The 15,900-nt window shown below is 35.8% G+C and overlaps 1 protein-coding gene across 12 annotated transcripts in view; it reads right to left on the bottom strand.

Annotated features, from left to right (window-relative positions):
* CTNND2 (catenin delta 2) overlaps window positions 1–15,900 on the bottom strand; it is a 689,312-nt gene that overhangs the window by 407,568 nt on the left and 265,844 nt on the right. For all 12 annotated transcript variants that reach the window (XM_074899519.1, XM_074899518.1, XM_074899522.1 and 9 more), the window contains one exon: window positions 10,688–10,800. In XM_074899519.1, the coding sequence (XP_074755620.1) occupies window positions 10,688–10,800 (113 nt within the window). The remainder of the gene's footprint in view (window positions 1–10,687; window positions 10,801–15,900) is intronic.

The following is a 15,900-nucleotide window of genomic DNA, read 5'->3' on the forward strand; positions in this document are numbered from 1 at the left end:
CAGTGCTTGATGTCAATTGCCCATGGCCATTAAAAACTGTCACCATGTTACAGAACTTGTTCTCAGTCGTAAACCAGTTGCTTCTAGGATATCACAAAAATGGTATCTCGTACTTTTGACCCAAAAGCAGTAAGCACTAAAAATGATCTTTCCTGGACAAATGTTATCAAACTTTCCTGTAAGCACTCTAAATTCAAGAACAGCAAGGCAGTTTCCCTCAGCATCATCCTCAATCTTGTTAGCCTCGAAACCTATGCAAAACATTTCAACATCTAGTAAGTAAGGATGGGGACAAAAGGAAGGTTGTCAAATTATTAAAGTAGAGCCCAGCAAGGTATCATAAAAAGGAGAGCTAGAAGCTGTAGAGAAATAGTCTTGTCACTCGTGTCCCATTCTTGATAGATATTCTACATATCCTTAAGCTTCAAATGATAGTTTTTACAGTCTCCTTAGGCAATCTATTACAATGCTTATCTACCCTTAATGGCAAACTGTATTGCTCTAATTTTTCAACAAATGGCTTGTCAAAAGTAGTCCAAACACAGAACCTCACTCTGTAAGACATAAACAGGTTTTATTTTAACCCCAATATATTTCCTAAGATCAGTGTTTCCATGGTTTATTTCAAATTAGTGCAATATTCAAGTGTCATGCTTGCAATAATACATTTAAATTGTAAATGTACTAATTGGAAAGAGTTTTCAGGTATCTTAGTATCATATCAGTAAATGTTGGTATGTAAAGTATCTGCTTTTTTTTCCTGTTGTTGTCATTCTGCTTTTTTTGTGGGTTTGTTTTTTCTTTTTCCTGGTATTAGTGAACGTGAAGAAAAATGGAAGACTTGAGCTAGTAAGAGACAATCTAAGTGACATCTGGCAGCCCCAGATAAGGCTTTCAGCCTATAAGACCCTTTCTTAGGGCACTAGAGAGAAAATATCTATATTCTTATTGTCACAGCTTCTCTGCAGTAACTTTGATGAGATTAAAGTAAAATCTGATACCTTAATTTCATAAACATGCCAGTGTTACAAGTTTGGCAATGCTGAATATTACTGTGTCACTGCTCTCATGGAGGTGATATCTCAGGAGGGTACTTGGCAAGCAGAAGAAGCAGAAGAGCATCTGTCGAGGGGGTGTTTTAAAAGTCTTGTTGGAGTTGGTGTGTTCTGAGACATATCTATGTGGGAATTATAGGACCCATAATACTATTGTAAAAGATAGGGATGTACTGTAAAAAACGAAAATGACACCAGACCTGATTGCTTGGACATTTGCTGGAAATTCAACTTTCAGCTACAGAAGCTTATCTGCTGCAAAGCTGTGAAACCGGTTAGTTCCCTGTAAAGGATCAACAGGACTAATCTTTTTTCTTGATGTGCCTTACTGTGGAGAACCAGCGCAAAGCCCCCACAATTGTTATATTAATTGAAATACAAAAAATTTGTACAACCTTTTACTTTATCTCATTTTCTTGCGTTTGTACCAACTTCTCTCAGTATTTTTTTTTAACTGTTTCCCTAAACACTGCACATTCATACAGTGAGTACAATCAAACTTAATCTTGTATCAGGTTGCTCTCAATGATCAGATCACAGATCCGTTATTTTAATCCAATAAACTGTAAATCCGCACAATATAATTAACTAATCACATTATTAATATGAACTGTAACAAATTTTTTACCCACAATTTATTTCCTATAAAGAACGTCTTTTTCAAATCTTTCTTTTTTGATAGTGGTCTCAAACTAATTTATTGATCAAGTCTAATAGGAGACAGAGTTCATCACCTTTCAGGTCTCTGCATATCACAGCCAAAAGATGAAGAGGTAACTAGTACAGTGAAACAGGAGTATTGACAGTACTAATCCCAACATTTCCCTGATTACTTTCGCTTACATCTAAAACATATTCAAATAATGAAAAGATTCCAAAGATAACACTATGGTATAACAAATAACTTGCACATTTTCCCACCATTTTGATCTACTGGAATGTTTCCTTCCAGCTCGTTACATTCTCACGCTGTCTTAGTGGCATTATAACCAAAGATGCATGATTATTCAACAAGGAAGCTGGCTCCCTAGTAAAGAATGTTTGCGTTTTTTCTTCTCTCTACTACCTTGAAACCTGTAAACATGTTTTTACCAGGATATTCGGTTTTACCATTTCCCAGTAACACATGATAAGCTTTATACAAGAGACAGAAATATATAAGTAGTACCATGCTTAGCACTGACAAAACATTCTTCATCAGTGTAGCTAGATTTGAGTTACCTCACACATCTGTATGCATGGCCCACCTTTCATTTTAGTTTTCTCTACTCAAGACCCAAAATCAATTTTGTACCTGTTCAGGGGTCTTTAAATGGAACTGCCATCAAAAAAGACATAGTATAAACACGAATCAAGTGACACAAACAAATATCAACACGTCCAGTGCAACATTTTCCTTCTGCTCACCCTGGACTCAGGTACTGTAAGAGATGGTCAGTACTGGTTCCACTGACATCAGCACTGTACTTCAAAGGAACCATGCATCTTTGAAGCAAATTTCCTACTCTTTTCCACTTCCCAAGCTTTAGTTTGCATGATGAAGTGGCCTCGTAGCACTCCAACTGAATTGTTTTCAGAAACTAACCTGCAAGAGGCTCTCTGGGAGCTTTACTTCAACTAATGGCAGGGAAATCCATGGGACCAAACTAAAGTCTGTTTTAAATCCCCCCAAAATGCATATAATATGGATGCTCTGTTCTCAGAACTGCATGTTTCCTTCTGCTGAGACCAAATAATTGTGCTGCACTCCTACTAACACAGACACAGCTATAAGCTGATGAGGTTTAAATAAAGAAAAAAGTCTCCTTTCTCTGATTTCTCATTTGACTAAATTTATCTACCTCTAAATGATTCTGCACCTTTACCAACACTGCTTTCCACAGTTTCTGCATAATACTTCCGAGAAAGAGGGAAATTATATACCTGTATTTACATCTCTTCTGTCAGCAGTTCCTGTTAAACAAAAAGCTCTAGGTAAAATTTGGTGACTGCAAGACAGCATGTTTATTATGGATTTTGGGGGTACTTGTTAACCTCCTTTTCACTAAGAAAAACCCTTTTTAGATGCTCTTGACTGCAAAAGAGAAAGTGAAATATTGAGGAAATTTTTTTTTTTTTTGGTCATATATTCACAAACTAAAGAAGGAAATCACCTGTGAATAGACTCTGCCCTTAAAATGTACTGCTGTTAAACATTTCTGAATTGTCATAGGACCCCAAACTAGTCAGAACTTTGGGATGGATGTACATAGATCTTTTTCAAAGACAACTGAAAAGCTTCTATAGCTCTCCCATTTTTCCACACAACTTTTATTAGAGTAGAAAATAGAAACTTAGCATCTATTCAGAAAAATCTCAGGACAAAAAACCCACACCCCCTCCTCCAAACAATAAAGGTTTATATCCCACTCTTCTTCAGCCCATGTGTCTTCACAGCTGGATCCTTGCTTTGTCACTTGGTCTTAGCCAACTGAAGAAAGTTTTGAGTTGATGCAAGTTTAGACAGCTGCACTTGACCCTTAGAAATTTCCTAATGCTGAGGTTTGGTTGGCTGCTCCCTCATGTTCACCGCAGACTGTGTACAAACTCATGTATCTTGCTGGTATGTATACAAACTGGAGATTTCCTGCTTTTGATTGTAATTCTGTAATTGCCTGTTGTACCCTGAATTCTCTGACATATTCCATTCCTGATTAAGTTTAGTTGCTCTTCAGGAGTGGAGCAATTTCTGCATCTTTCCAGAGGGTTCCACCTGACCTGGTCACTTAGAGCAACGTAAAATTGTTGTGAGATAATGGGAGGGGACACAACAAAAAAAATTTGCAGAATGCTGTTTTACCACAGCTAAATATTCAGACTTGTAGAATCCGAGGGGCATTTTCAGAAATTCCCATTTTCAAAAACCTGCTTTCTTTTATTGCTATTTTTTATTTTATTTCAGATAAAATTTTTTATTAATTCAGTTGACAAAAGTTCATCCAAGCATGACTTGTTAAGCTTTACACAATCCACAGTGAAGATGAGCAACAGCATGTGGCAAAACTTTAAGCTTATTTAGCTTCTGAACTACTGAGCAAACACACGTTCCAGTATGAAATATATTTCTGAACTGCAGCATTTGCTGTTAAAAATTAGTTCAAAATCTTATCTATCCACTGGTGAAATGCCAATCTTCTTCAAGAATCTGACTACATTTACAAGTACAAAAATTACACTTGGCATTCTCATAAATAAGGATTAAATATTGATCCTTTTTATTTCTGTTCAGAAATAATCACTGTTCATTTATTTCTTTTCAAAAGTTAACTTTCTAATTTACATTTAATGATTTTTTTTAATTTTTGTTTTAAATTTAAAAGCTTTCCACTAGCCCTTGGAGACATCACTGTAACCAAAGCAATGTGAACAAGTTTAACATGCTTAACTGATAACATGTTGAGTTGCTGAACCACCACAATGCAGGCAGAAGAGTTTTCCAATAAAGATGGTGTATAAATTTTACTTGCAAGTTGCATTGTTTTCTAATTATAACTTGATCAAACTCTTTGCATAAAAACAACTGTTCTGCTCTCATAATATAATAGAATTGTATCTTCTTCTTTTGGCTCATTATTTTGCTCTGGAGTCCACACTAATGATATACCTTTCAACTTTTTTTAATACCTACATCCACAGGAAAAAACAAACCACACATTCATTAGTTTAGATTAGAAATTTTTTTCTGAAATACCTGAAGAATTTGAAATAAAAAAAAAAACAGAAATCTAATACAACTCTTTTCCTAGTATTTATGTGGAAATAATAAAAAGCACAGAAAAACTTAGGTGGGAAGGGGAAGTCATGCTGTTCATACCTCCAAGGATGGAAACTCTACAACCTCTCAGTGCAGTCTGTTCCAGTGTTTAACCAAACTCATGGTGAAAAATGTTTTCCTCACATCTTTTCAGGATTTTCAATGTTCCAACTTGTGTCTGTCACCTCTCATTCAATCACAATACACTTCTGAGAAAAGTCTCACCCTGTCTTCTCTACATCCTCCCATTACCTGGTTGTAGACAAAAGAAAGATGTCTCCTGACCCATTTCTTACTGCTAAAACCCCTTGTTTCCTCAGCCTCTTCTCATACCCCATGTGCTCTCCAGGCTCCAACCTTCCTGGCAGTCCTGCACTGAATTTGCTCCAGCATGCTTAAGTCTTTCCTGTACTGGGGAGCCCAAAACTGGATATGGTACTCAAGATGTAGCCTCATCAGTTTCAAACAGAAGGGATGAATCACTTGCCTTGATCTGCTAGCTACACTTCTGCTACTGCAGCCCAGGATGCAGATGGCCTTCTTCACTGCAAGGACACACTGCTGACTCATGTTCAGTTTGTTGTTGAAGAGGTCCTGCAGGTCTTTTTCTGCAAAGCTCTTTTCTATCTAGACACCCCCTGGCTGTGTTGTCACATCGGGTTAGTCCATCCTAGATGCAGGAATCTGCATTGCTTTAATTTATAAAGTTCAACTTCTTAAGGTCCTACTTAGCCCATTTCTCCAGCCTATGCAGGTCTAGACTGTAGCAGCCTCACCTCTACTGGACCACTGATTTGTTAACCCCTAATATAAAATATCTACAAAAACTATTATATATGCTTCTACAATAAGTAGCTTAAATTAGATCTAATACCCACAGCTCTACAGGAAAGCTTCATAAATGCAGTGTTATTTACTTGACCAACACAATGGAAATCGTCTACCTATGTCACAGTGCATTTCACCTATCTCTTCAACGTTCTAGAAATGAACTATCTTATGGGTTTATCGGTTGGACTTGCTAGCCATTTTTTCAGGGAAGTTGCAAAAATTGTATCCTCCTAAGTAAAACATCAGTTTCCTTGGTAATAAAGTGTGAATAACATCATACATCTCCAAGAGAGAGAACTGCGTTGAAGAAGGCATATAAAAAGCAGGTAAACTTTTCATGCAATTCAACAAAGTATATTATATTTTTTCTACCTGTAAAATACAGAAACTTTAGCATGTTGCTTAGGACCTCATGCACAAATACTGGTCTTTTCAGAAGACTGTCAAAAGAAAATGTAAATCTCTTCTACTAATTTCAGTGAGGGACTGAAATTCAGTGGAGAAAAATTCTACTGCCTGACCAATTTACAAACTGTATGTTCAAAGAAAAAGAGTAGGCTATGCTTGAGCCACATTCCTGAGTGCAAACAGTAAGAGTCCATCAAAAAAATAAGTAAACAAACCTACGTTGCTCACATAAAACAGTGATAAAGAATGTGAAACAGAAACTTATTTCAAAGTTTTAAGGATTTACTAACAAGTAAGAACAGTTCTTCAGTGAAGTCCAAAGGATATTTGTGTAAAGACAGATTTCATGTATGTTACATATATACGCATGCACGCATGCAAGCTGTTTTCTTGCTTGTTCAGTCTTTCCATTCTGTGGCACTATTTTGTCTGAACTCTTTCAAAAGAAAACATGTAAGTGAATCTTCAAAGTGCCTCAGAAATTTTTTCTTTTTTTTTTTTTTTTTTTTATCTCTGGAAGGAAAACAAACACTCTCATCAGCTTCTGTTTTGAGGAACTACACGATGTGGTCATGGCAAATTCAGAAATTTGAAATAAATTAATTGAATTATAAATTATCAGACTGAAGAACTCAAAGATACGCAGGCATCTAACTGCCCCCCATGCTAAAGGGAGTGACAGACTGGTGGATCTGGCCCAGAAGGAATAAGCAACTCAGCCAGAAGGATGGAGCAGTATAAAACACGACTTGGCTTCTTATGCAATGCGTGATGAAATTTTAACTCAGCAGTCTGAGTAATGAACTGCTCAGAGTTTGCCAACAGGGAAACACTGTGGCATGGAATAGTTCCCTAAGTTTTGTCCTACTTCATGTTCTAAGTATTTTATTCAGCTTTTTCAGAAGCCATTGATTTCCACTTTGATTCACAGCCAAGAACCTGTTCCTGAAGGGAAGGCACTCAAGTTCTTTTGGTACAATTCCTAGTGCATACAAGTCCCTACCCCTCTAAGAAATTACTACCTATCAAGCATATGACAAAGAAAATTTACTTTGGGTGTTTTGATGAGGCCCAGCTGTGAGATAGGTAAGAACAGAAATTATGATCACTATTAAGGCTCTGGTGTTTCCTCACATGTCGGAAATCAATTCTTCAAGGTTAGCGAATGGTCATGTAGAAGAACTGAGCGTTTGTGTCCCTTCAGCTGAGCAAGGCTTGTCGCAATCAGAGCTCTGGAGAGAGCAGTTGGTTCTGGCTAATCCAATCTCTTCGGAAAATCTGACACATTTACAGGCAAGGTGCAGTACAGAGATACCACTTTGTATCACAGAAACTATGAATGCCAGATTCCTTCTTGGCTACTTAGACATGTCTCTCACCAGGATTGATCAATCTGAGCTACAGAGCTACACCAGCGTAACATACAGTGATTCCCGTTATGGATCTAGGCTGCGTAACTCTGTGCAGAGTTGCATTGTGCTGTGCAAATTCAACTGACATTACTTTCCGGATCATGATTTCTGTGACAAGAAAAGGTTATATAGGAAGGCCTTAAGGACTGAAAATTGAGCCACATGGAGCTTCACGTTACAGCTGGATACACAAGTCATAACGGGCCAAGCATCAAATATGCAAGATGAGTACGAAAAGCAAAACTGTAGCCAGAAATAACAGCCCTTTAGCATGTTCCTAAAAACCTGCTTTCAAGGGCACAGTCTTAAGACATAGACTCCATGAAAACTACTATCCCAAGGAAGTAAAGCAGAGTTCACCATGTAGGGCACTATGAGTACTTGTTATGTATACCTGTAGCTGTTTTAAGATGTTAGACCAAGATATGACAGAAAACACCACTGTAAACTATTTTAACCTGACTAAAATTGCAAATATGGATAGCTACTCCCTATATTAGTTTTAGATACTTGGGTATTAATAGGCATAGGTAACAAATATTAACAAGAGAAATTCCTTTTATATTTTTTGAGTGAATTATTTCAAAAAGCAGAAATAAAACTTAATATCTAACTTCCCAGTATTAAAATATGCTGATTACAATCAGTCCACTTTGATTATTCCTTGACAAGAAAAAGCACTTGAATAATACACCTACGTCTCAGCAGACAATGGTGACACCACTGGAGGATGTATATTCACTTCTACTGGAGACTTACAGGTAGGATTTCACTTCGAGTAATGACAGTATTTAAAATAAATGCAATTGATTTAAAGATTGTTTTAAAAAGCTCTTTACCAATAAAAGCTTAGTAATAACAGCTATAAATTCTGATTTCAGTTTGTGTTCCACCAGAAAAGCATGCTTAAAACAATTAATTAATTATTCAGTAGCTGAATAAAATAAAGATGGCAAAATCTTCAAATTACTCTGTATCAGCAAGAAAATTATTTTTAAAGCATTTACTATTTGTCTTGTTTTAAAGCAGGTATGTCTAATAAGCTTAGCTTCACAGGGGTCAGATTTATGAAAAAAAGTATTTTTAAGCAAGCTTTTTCTGCACCCACAGACTCAAAAAGACTTTAAGTTAGGTAGTTTTTTTCTTAACACATATTATTCCACAACAGAATTCTTTACTTTCCAAGTCTTTGTCTTGCTATACTATATGAAAGGAACATTCTCAAATCTGGATGAGCACTGGAAATTCAGCACAGAAGCAACACTGGTATTTGACTTCACTTAATATTTGTGTCTACTCTACTGTGTTCTACTCTCTCCCACAATGATTTAGTATTTTTAAAACTAACATAAAATTAAAACTCATTTAATATGTATGGAAGAAACAATGACACAACACAAACGTTAGATTTTTTTTTTTTTTTTTTTAAATCACTTGATTTTAGTGATTCAGTCTAAGAACAGATATCTAATCGTAATTTTTTAATGTTGTCTTCTGGACAGCACTATTTCAAGTATTTCTTAAAATGTTTTTAGTTGAAATGATAGAAATTTTAAACTCACACATATAAAACATTGCTGACCCGAATTACAGATGTCAAAAATTTGCGTGTAATCTCCTGTTATTCTCGGTACTAATTTATTCCACAGAGAGATTACTATCCAAAATATTAAACTTCTCAAATAACTGGAGTCTCAAGAAACAGCTGAATGACCTTGATGTAACTGATGACTCAGAAGTATAACTTTACCAAAAGGAAAGAAGTTCACCGAAGAAATATTTCCTTCTAAATAAGGAGTTTCTCAACCTCTGTATCACTCTCCAGAATAATCCTAAAATAACAGTATTATTCAAACATAACTCAATATTATTCAAACACAGATCAGATTATAGATTTTCTGAAATACAATCATATTATACTTAAAAATTTAAAGTGCTGGAGTACAAATTTAAAGTGCACTTAAGGTGCAAATATAGCACTGTACTGCATTGCCAAATACTACCTACTCTGTGTTTAAATAATTCTAAGTAATAGTTTCTCTGATGTTGATATAAGTCTAGCTGGTGGGGAAGATTATATAAAGTTAAGACTTCATTTTAGGGAGTTAATTGTCACTTGATTTATTAAGAATATTTATCTTTAAGTCAGCTTCATGTACAGCTTCTGCTGAATCAGTGAAAGATTCTTCTGACTTCGGCCCTTTTAACTCAACTGTTATATTCAGTATTTTTGTTGCTCTTTGCCATTCTACTGAATTATTATTTCCTACTTGTCATGGAAAACTACCATTTATTTGATTGTAGTCTGAATTGGTTAAACTGAGAAGGAGTTTCTTCCAGGAGTGACAGGTATTTTTGTAGCTTTTCCTACGAGCCTCACAAAAAAATTGGCACTAAGATTGGCATTATCATACTTAATCTTCTGTATTCAAAAGATATCACAAAATATCTTCTGTTTTTATCATTGGAAGTATGTCTAATGTTTTTTTTTCTTGATCCTTGAAACTCAATCAAGTACTATCATTTCATTTATGAGGTTCATCTCAGAAAACAAAGAAACTAGTAACAAGAAGTTCAAACTACAAAATCTTTACTTGCACCAAACTGACCAAGATCCGCTTCCTTTTGTTACAGTTTCTTAAATAATCTCATCATCATCCAAACAATGTGCCAGAACAATTTCTTAAATTGAAGAAAGCCAATTTCTTTTAAAAAAGAGTATTTTATCATTACAGTTTGATGTCAGGTCAGCAGCTTTAAGTAATTATCTCTAAAAGCTTTTAATACCTCGAATGATGAAATTATGATAAAAACAGGTTCACAAAACTTATTAATACATCTCAAACTATGACGCTAAAAAGCCCTCGCTGAAAATTACAGCTGTATTGGTAGCGGAAACAGGAGTTTTACTGTTAATCCATCAGACTACAGCAAATCAATTAATTCTAAATATGACTACTACTTTGTTATGGGACAAACCAGATACCAAATTGTATGAAATTAAGCCTTTTCTTGAAATTTTATTTTTAAAAAGCAGATCAAAATGCGAATTTTCAAACATGAATAAAATCTCACACTCCCTGGTGTAAAATTTTATACAAGAAGATGATCAATCTTGTTCTCAGTGGTAATTCGTAACAGCAACAAAATTAATTATATTACAAAGAAATTAACAATTCATACATTACCTAATGCTGCTCATGCTTCCAGTTTCTGATCCAAGCTTACATCTCTCCAGTTGGCTAGCTACAATCTGACGTTCAGCCTCAAGTTCTCGAGTCAGTCTCTCAAACTGCAGCTCCTGGAAAAGTAGATTAAACCATTTTTTTTGACTTCTCAAGATTAAGAAGAAATTTCAGTACAGAAAATTACAATTTCTGCAAGAACTGTTAATATATCTTATAAGAAAGCTTTTTTTTTTTTAAACCACATTCTCAGTTCAAATTTTTGTGGCATTCCTTCATCCACTCTAATTATATATGTTGTAGAACAAGATGTTTTATCAAGAATGGAATTTTCAAATACATTAAACAATATAGATGTATGTGAAAATCATTTATAGTTCATGTAGACCTCTTAGCAGCATATAAATGGGTTCTTAACAAGCTGATCTAAGTATGATCACAAAGAAAAACAATTCATGTTACTTAAAAAGATGCAAAGTTCTGCAAATAATCACGTGGTGACGAAAGCTTTTGTACTCAAAAAGACAACCACCGCAGCACACACTAGTGAAATAAACTAAATTGAAGGTGTGTTGTTACGGACTGAACACAGTTTAATTTCTGCATTTAATGATGTGCAGAAATGAAAATCAAGTAGTTTTGGACAAAAGCCATATTAAAAATCTTACTGCTAAGTGAATGTATTTCCTTTTATTCTGTCGAGGAAGACAAACCAGTCCCACCAGGCAAGATTTATCCACAGAGCTTATAAACGTACTTTTAACAAGTTTTTAACACAATAAATTATTTTTTTAATTAAAAGGAAAAAAAAAAGGCAAAACCAATACAAGTAACATCCCCACTATTCCTTAAAGAGCTATACTTCACACATATGGTAACAGTAATTTTATCAAATACAGAATTGAAACACTTTTAGGGAATTATGTTTGCTGTAAATTTGCCAGATGTTGCTGCCCTTTCATTTTGATCAGTTACATTTAGTCATTTTCACAGGTAAACAGAAACAGTGCTTTGGGTTTGTTGAAGCCTGAAGGAAATATATTTTGGGAATCCACTTGTTATTTTATTCCTAAATCCAAACAAATGCACCCATTATCTCTTTCTCCCTCTTTTCTTCCCAAAAAAGTCTTCTCTGTGATGCAGAGGTATGGGACAGAGTCCCTTGAGTAAGTCCCCAGCAATGTATTGCCTAACAGAAAAAAAGCACTGGAAATAACTTGGGTAATGACTTACACCCATCAAGTGACACTGAAGAACTTGGTATTTGAGAGAAAGGAAGAAATGGTAGCAGTAGCGAGAAGGATTAAAAATTCTTCATCCTATCTGCTATCTAAAATCTCTAAACAAGAAGTTAAGGGTAAATGGAGACATTAAACTCCTCAAATCTAAAATGAGGCAAACCACAACTGAAATCAAAGCAGGAAATGCCTGGTGGTTGTTCTACCTAATCCAGTTGCATCAGACCTCTTCCTCTTGTTATGGGCATGGAATAACTTCTGCCCTGCACTATGAGTAAGGGGGAAAGGAAGTCCAAGTACAAGTTACGTACAGCACAAAGCAGCTGGTGTATACCTAAATGGCCATTATTTGACAAAGCCTACTTAATTCTGTATTCATTATTCCAAGCAACGCTATACAGAGCACAAGAACACCATCAAGAGTCAGGTTGATGTAAACAGTGAAACATCACTGCTTACTGAATCTTAATAGTGCATTAGTAACCACAGTTAATAATATTCTCTGCACGTTTTTGTAGTACTCAGAAATGTCTTTTTCTTTGTTGTAGGACTATTAAAAGCTACCTAATAATAATCACCTAATTCAGATATGCCTACTTCACAGAGAGCATTTGTCTCTCACCTCATAGAATCAATTGTCTGAACAGACTGTTGATCAACTTTCCAAGAGCTATTATTCAAATCCCGGACTTGTTTGCATAAAATAATACCCTTACTGCAGAAAGGATTGTAACAGAATTAGTGAAGTTTTGAAGAACGTAAAATCAAAGTTGTATAGTATTTGCTATGGCAGCATGCTTATATCAAAGCATGTAAACACTGAGAAGTTTTGATAGTATAAAATACCAAACAAAACCAAACAGAGCATTAAGTTTACTTTCAAAATAAAAGCAGAAGCTTTAACAGCTATTCTACTCCACTGCATTTTTAATGTTACTTGGTTACATCATGACAATGTTATCAAATGCAGATTTTGATGCTTAGCATATGTTTTCATCCACCCAGCTTCACTTCCCACCATGCCAGGTGAGGCAGGTCAGACATGTTCTTTGGAATGGCCTAGCAGAGGGCACTTTTTTACCTTCCTAGTGAGAGGATGAAACTGTCCTCATAACATTACTAAGAGAACATTAAGAATCAAGGGCTCAGGAGGTAATGCTCCCGACTGTCCATGCTGTCATTTGCCTTTCCCCAAACAAGTGTAGCTCATTGTGTCCTTCTACTCTGGTAGGTGTGCAAATGACCTCTCTCTAGCCCCCTTTTGTCCATGCTATCCCAAGTCAACTAAATACAGAAATGCCCCCAAACCTATTTTATTGAAATACTTTAGAAGTATTATTCTGTGTTTTTCTTTTTCCCCTCTAGCTGGATTGTGTATCATACATATTTTCTATGCTTCCTATTTTCAGTATATCACTCTAGTTGACTACTCTCCAGACACTTCTACATTTTCCCAACTATTACTTTGTCTACAGAACATTTTTTGCTCATGATTTGTCTCCAAAATATACATTTCTGCTCTTGACTGTCATTTATCTTTCTTTCATACTTACTCCTTTCTGTTCTCTTCTGCACTCCATCTTTCATTTCTAGCATACTTCATGACTCACCCTCCACTAATCTCTTTCAGTCCTACTATACAAGTTGCTACTCTAGCAAATCCCCTAAAATGATCAGTTTAAGCAGCGTCTCTCTCTCTCAATAATGGGTCCCTTATTGAGGGACTCTGCTCTTCTTAAGATGTAGAAATGAATGTTTTCTGGTTTCACTGCCTGCAGTATTAAGTCCTGCCATGTAGAGATGACTGGAAAAGGACAGTTCTGTGTATGTTACTCCTCAAGCAGGAAGCAGAGATGTGCTGCATCACTTATGAAAATAATAATATTGCATTTCTAATGCATGAAAATGGCTAAATAGGTGAACAGTAACTTCATTACTAGCTTGATTTAGCTGTTGTTATTTCTCACTTAATTGTCTTCTGTCAGGTGCCATCAGAAGTTAGGGATGGAAGGAAGGACATGGTGGGGGGTGATATGAGAAGGGGCAGAGGCAAACAATTATTACCTCAGAATTATCCTCTACATTACATTTAACAAACTGTGTTAGGTATTCCCTCATGTGATGACAAAGGTGCAGGTCCACCGCATTACCTTTGTAATGAAAGAAGAAAAGAAGAATTCGAGTAAGAGTCGGGAAAGTCTGCTATCCCTTCGTATCAAGAATTCTTGGCACAAGCAAATCAATAAGCTTCCTTCTCTTTGTTCGTGAAGCAGTGAGAGTGACTAATATTTGAATAAATACATATGTTTAGCTTTCAAGCAGCTGTCACAGTGCAAGAAGACAGAAACTAGAAATAGTATTTGCTTACATTTTATAAAAATAACCACTGAATTTGACTCTGTCATTTGTCTTATTTGTTCTGTTTACAATCATTTTTACCAGTTCATGCCGTGTTGTGTTATCTTCACAACCTTCTATTATTTATCTGAATCAAGCTAATCGGAACATCAAAATTAAAAACAAATTCCTACCCACTGATTATGCAAATCTGTTGTCAAGACAATTGCAGAATGAAGAACTGCAGAAACTACACTGCAACATCAAAATTAATTTAAGTAATGCCACATCAAGTGTAGCTTCATGGACTGTGCTACAAAGGGCAATGATGCCAAAAACAAGTGCACATGCAAAGGCACTGCAAAGTGAAATGAGGAGTCCTTAGCACTTAGCACCATAAAGGGTGTGGGAGTGGGAAGCCAACAGAAAGATTAGAGATAATCATGAGAGTAATCACCCAAGAGAGCAGCTTGGGAAGGGAGGAACTTAATGACAACTTTATCAAATTGTTTTGAAGTGATCAAAGGAGTATGTATCTGCTAGGGTCTGAAGCAATTTGTGTTTAGAAGTGGTATTTGTCCACTACCATGAGGGGCTTTTGTAAAAAAATCTTCATTATTCCATAGACAGCAATTGTATGTATTTGTCTTTTCAGTATGACATTTACATTTTACCTACCCTCTGCAGCCACCAAAACTTTAAGCATTAAATAAAACTTGAGTGAGGTCACACGTTTCACAGTGGTCCCGAAACTGAATAAGCCTGATGGAAATCTTCACAGCCTTCGGACAGATTATGAAGTCCTGAGCTCAGGGCACACCAAGTAAGAGGGTATTTGATTATTTTTATGCTTTGTATCTGCTGGGTGGTCTGTACTGACCCATTTGAATATTGAGAGAGGTAAAACAGGTCAAATGAAATTTGGCTGATATTCAGAGCTGATCTCACTCTACTCTGCCCTTTACAATCTTAAAGTAATCCTTCAATCCTTTTACAGAGAGACGTGTATTGATGCTGAGGCAAGACACAGCAAAAACAGTAGAGTTGCTGATACAAAAAAAGAATATATCTAAATTTAGGCTGAACAGCCTTGCAGATTTTTTGAATTCCCAAGAATCTTAAGGTCATAACATTAAAAGAGGAAAAGTGTTTAGCTTTTGACTGTAAATATGCTACACAAAAACCAACTGGTGTAACAATCATTTGAATCTTCAAATACAGACAAATAACAGCACTGAGGTAAGTCTGGGAATCCCTGGTGAGATGAATAGAGAAAGCCTGATTATAGCTACACAAAGAAAAAAATTGTCTCCTGGATTGAAGACTACCATAGGAATATCTCAGAAACCACAGAACTTCTTAAAGTACATAGTCTGTATAAATGTACAACATCGTCTGTGTCTTGCTGTAAACTATTAAACAAGAAAAACTGTACCTCAATGTCACAAGTATTACATGTATACGCCTGTGCACATCCTATTGGCATCATGCATAATTCCATATCCTGCACATCTATAAACTCCAAGTAAATGTCATTACTTACAGTGGTGTTGGCAACAAACTATTCTTAACCTATCATACTGGACACACATGAGCAGCTAAAATTGGGGCACATACTTCCTGAGGAAAACAGCAAGATCT

Source organism: Athene noctua, chromosome 2 (genome assembly GCF_965140245.1).
Source record: "Athene noctua chromosome 2, bAthNoc1.hap1.1, whole genome shotgun sequence".
Taxonomy (NCBI): Eukaryota; Metazoa; Chordata; class Aves; order Strigiformes; family Strigidae; genus Athene; species Athene noctua.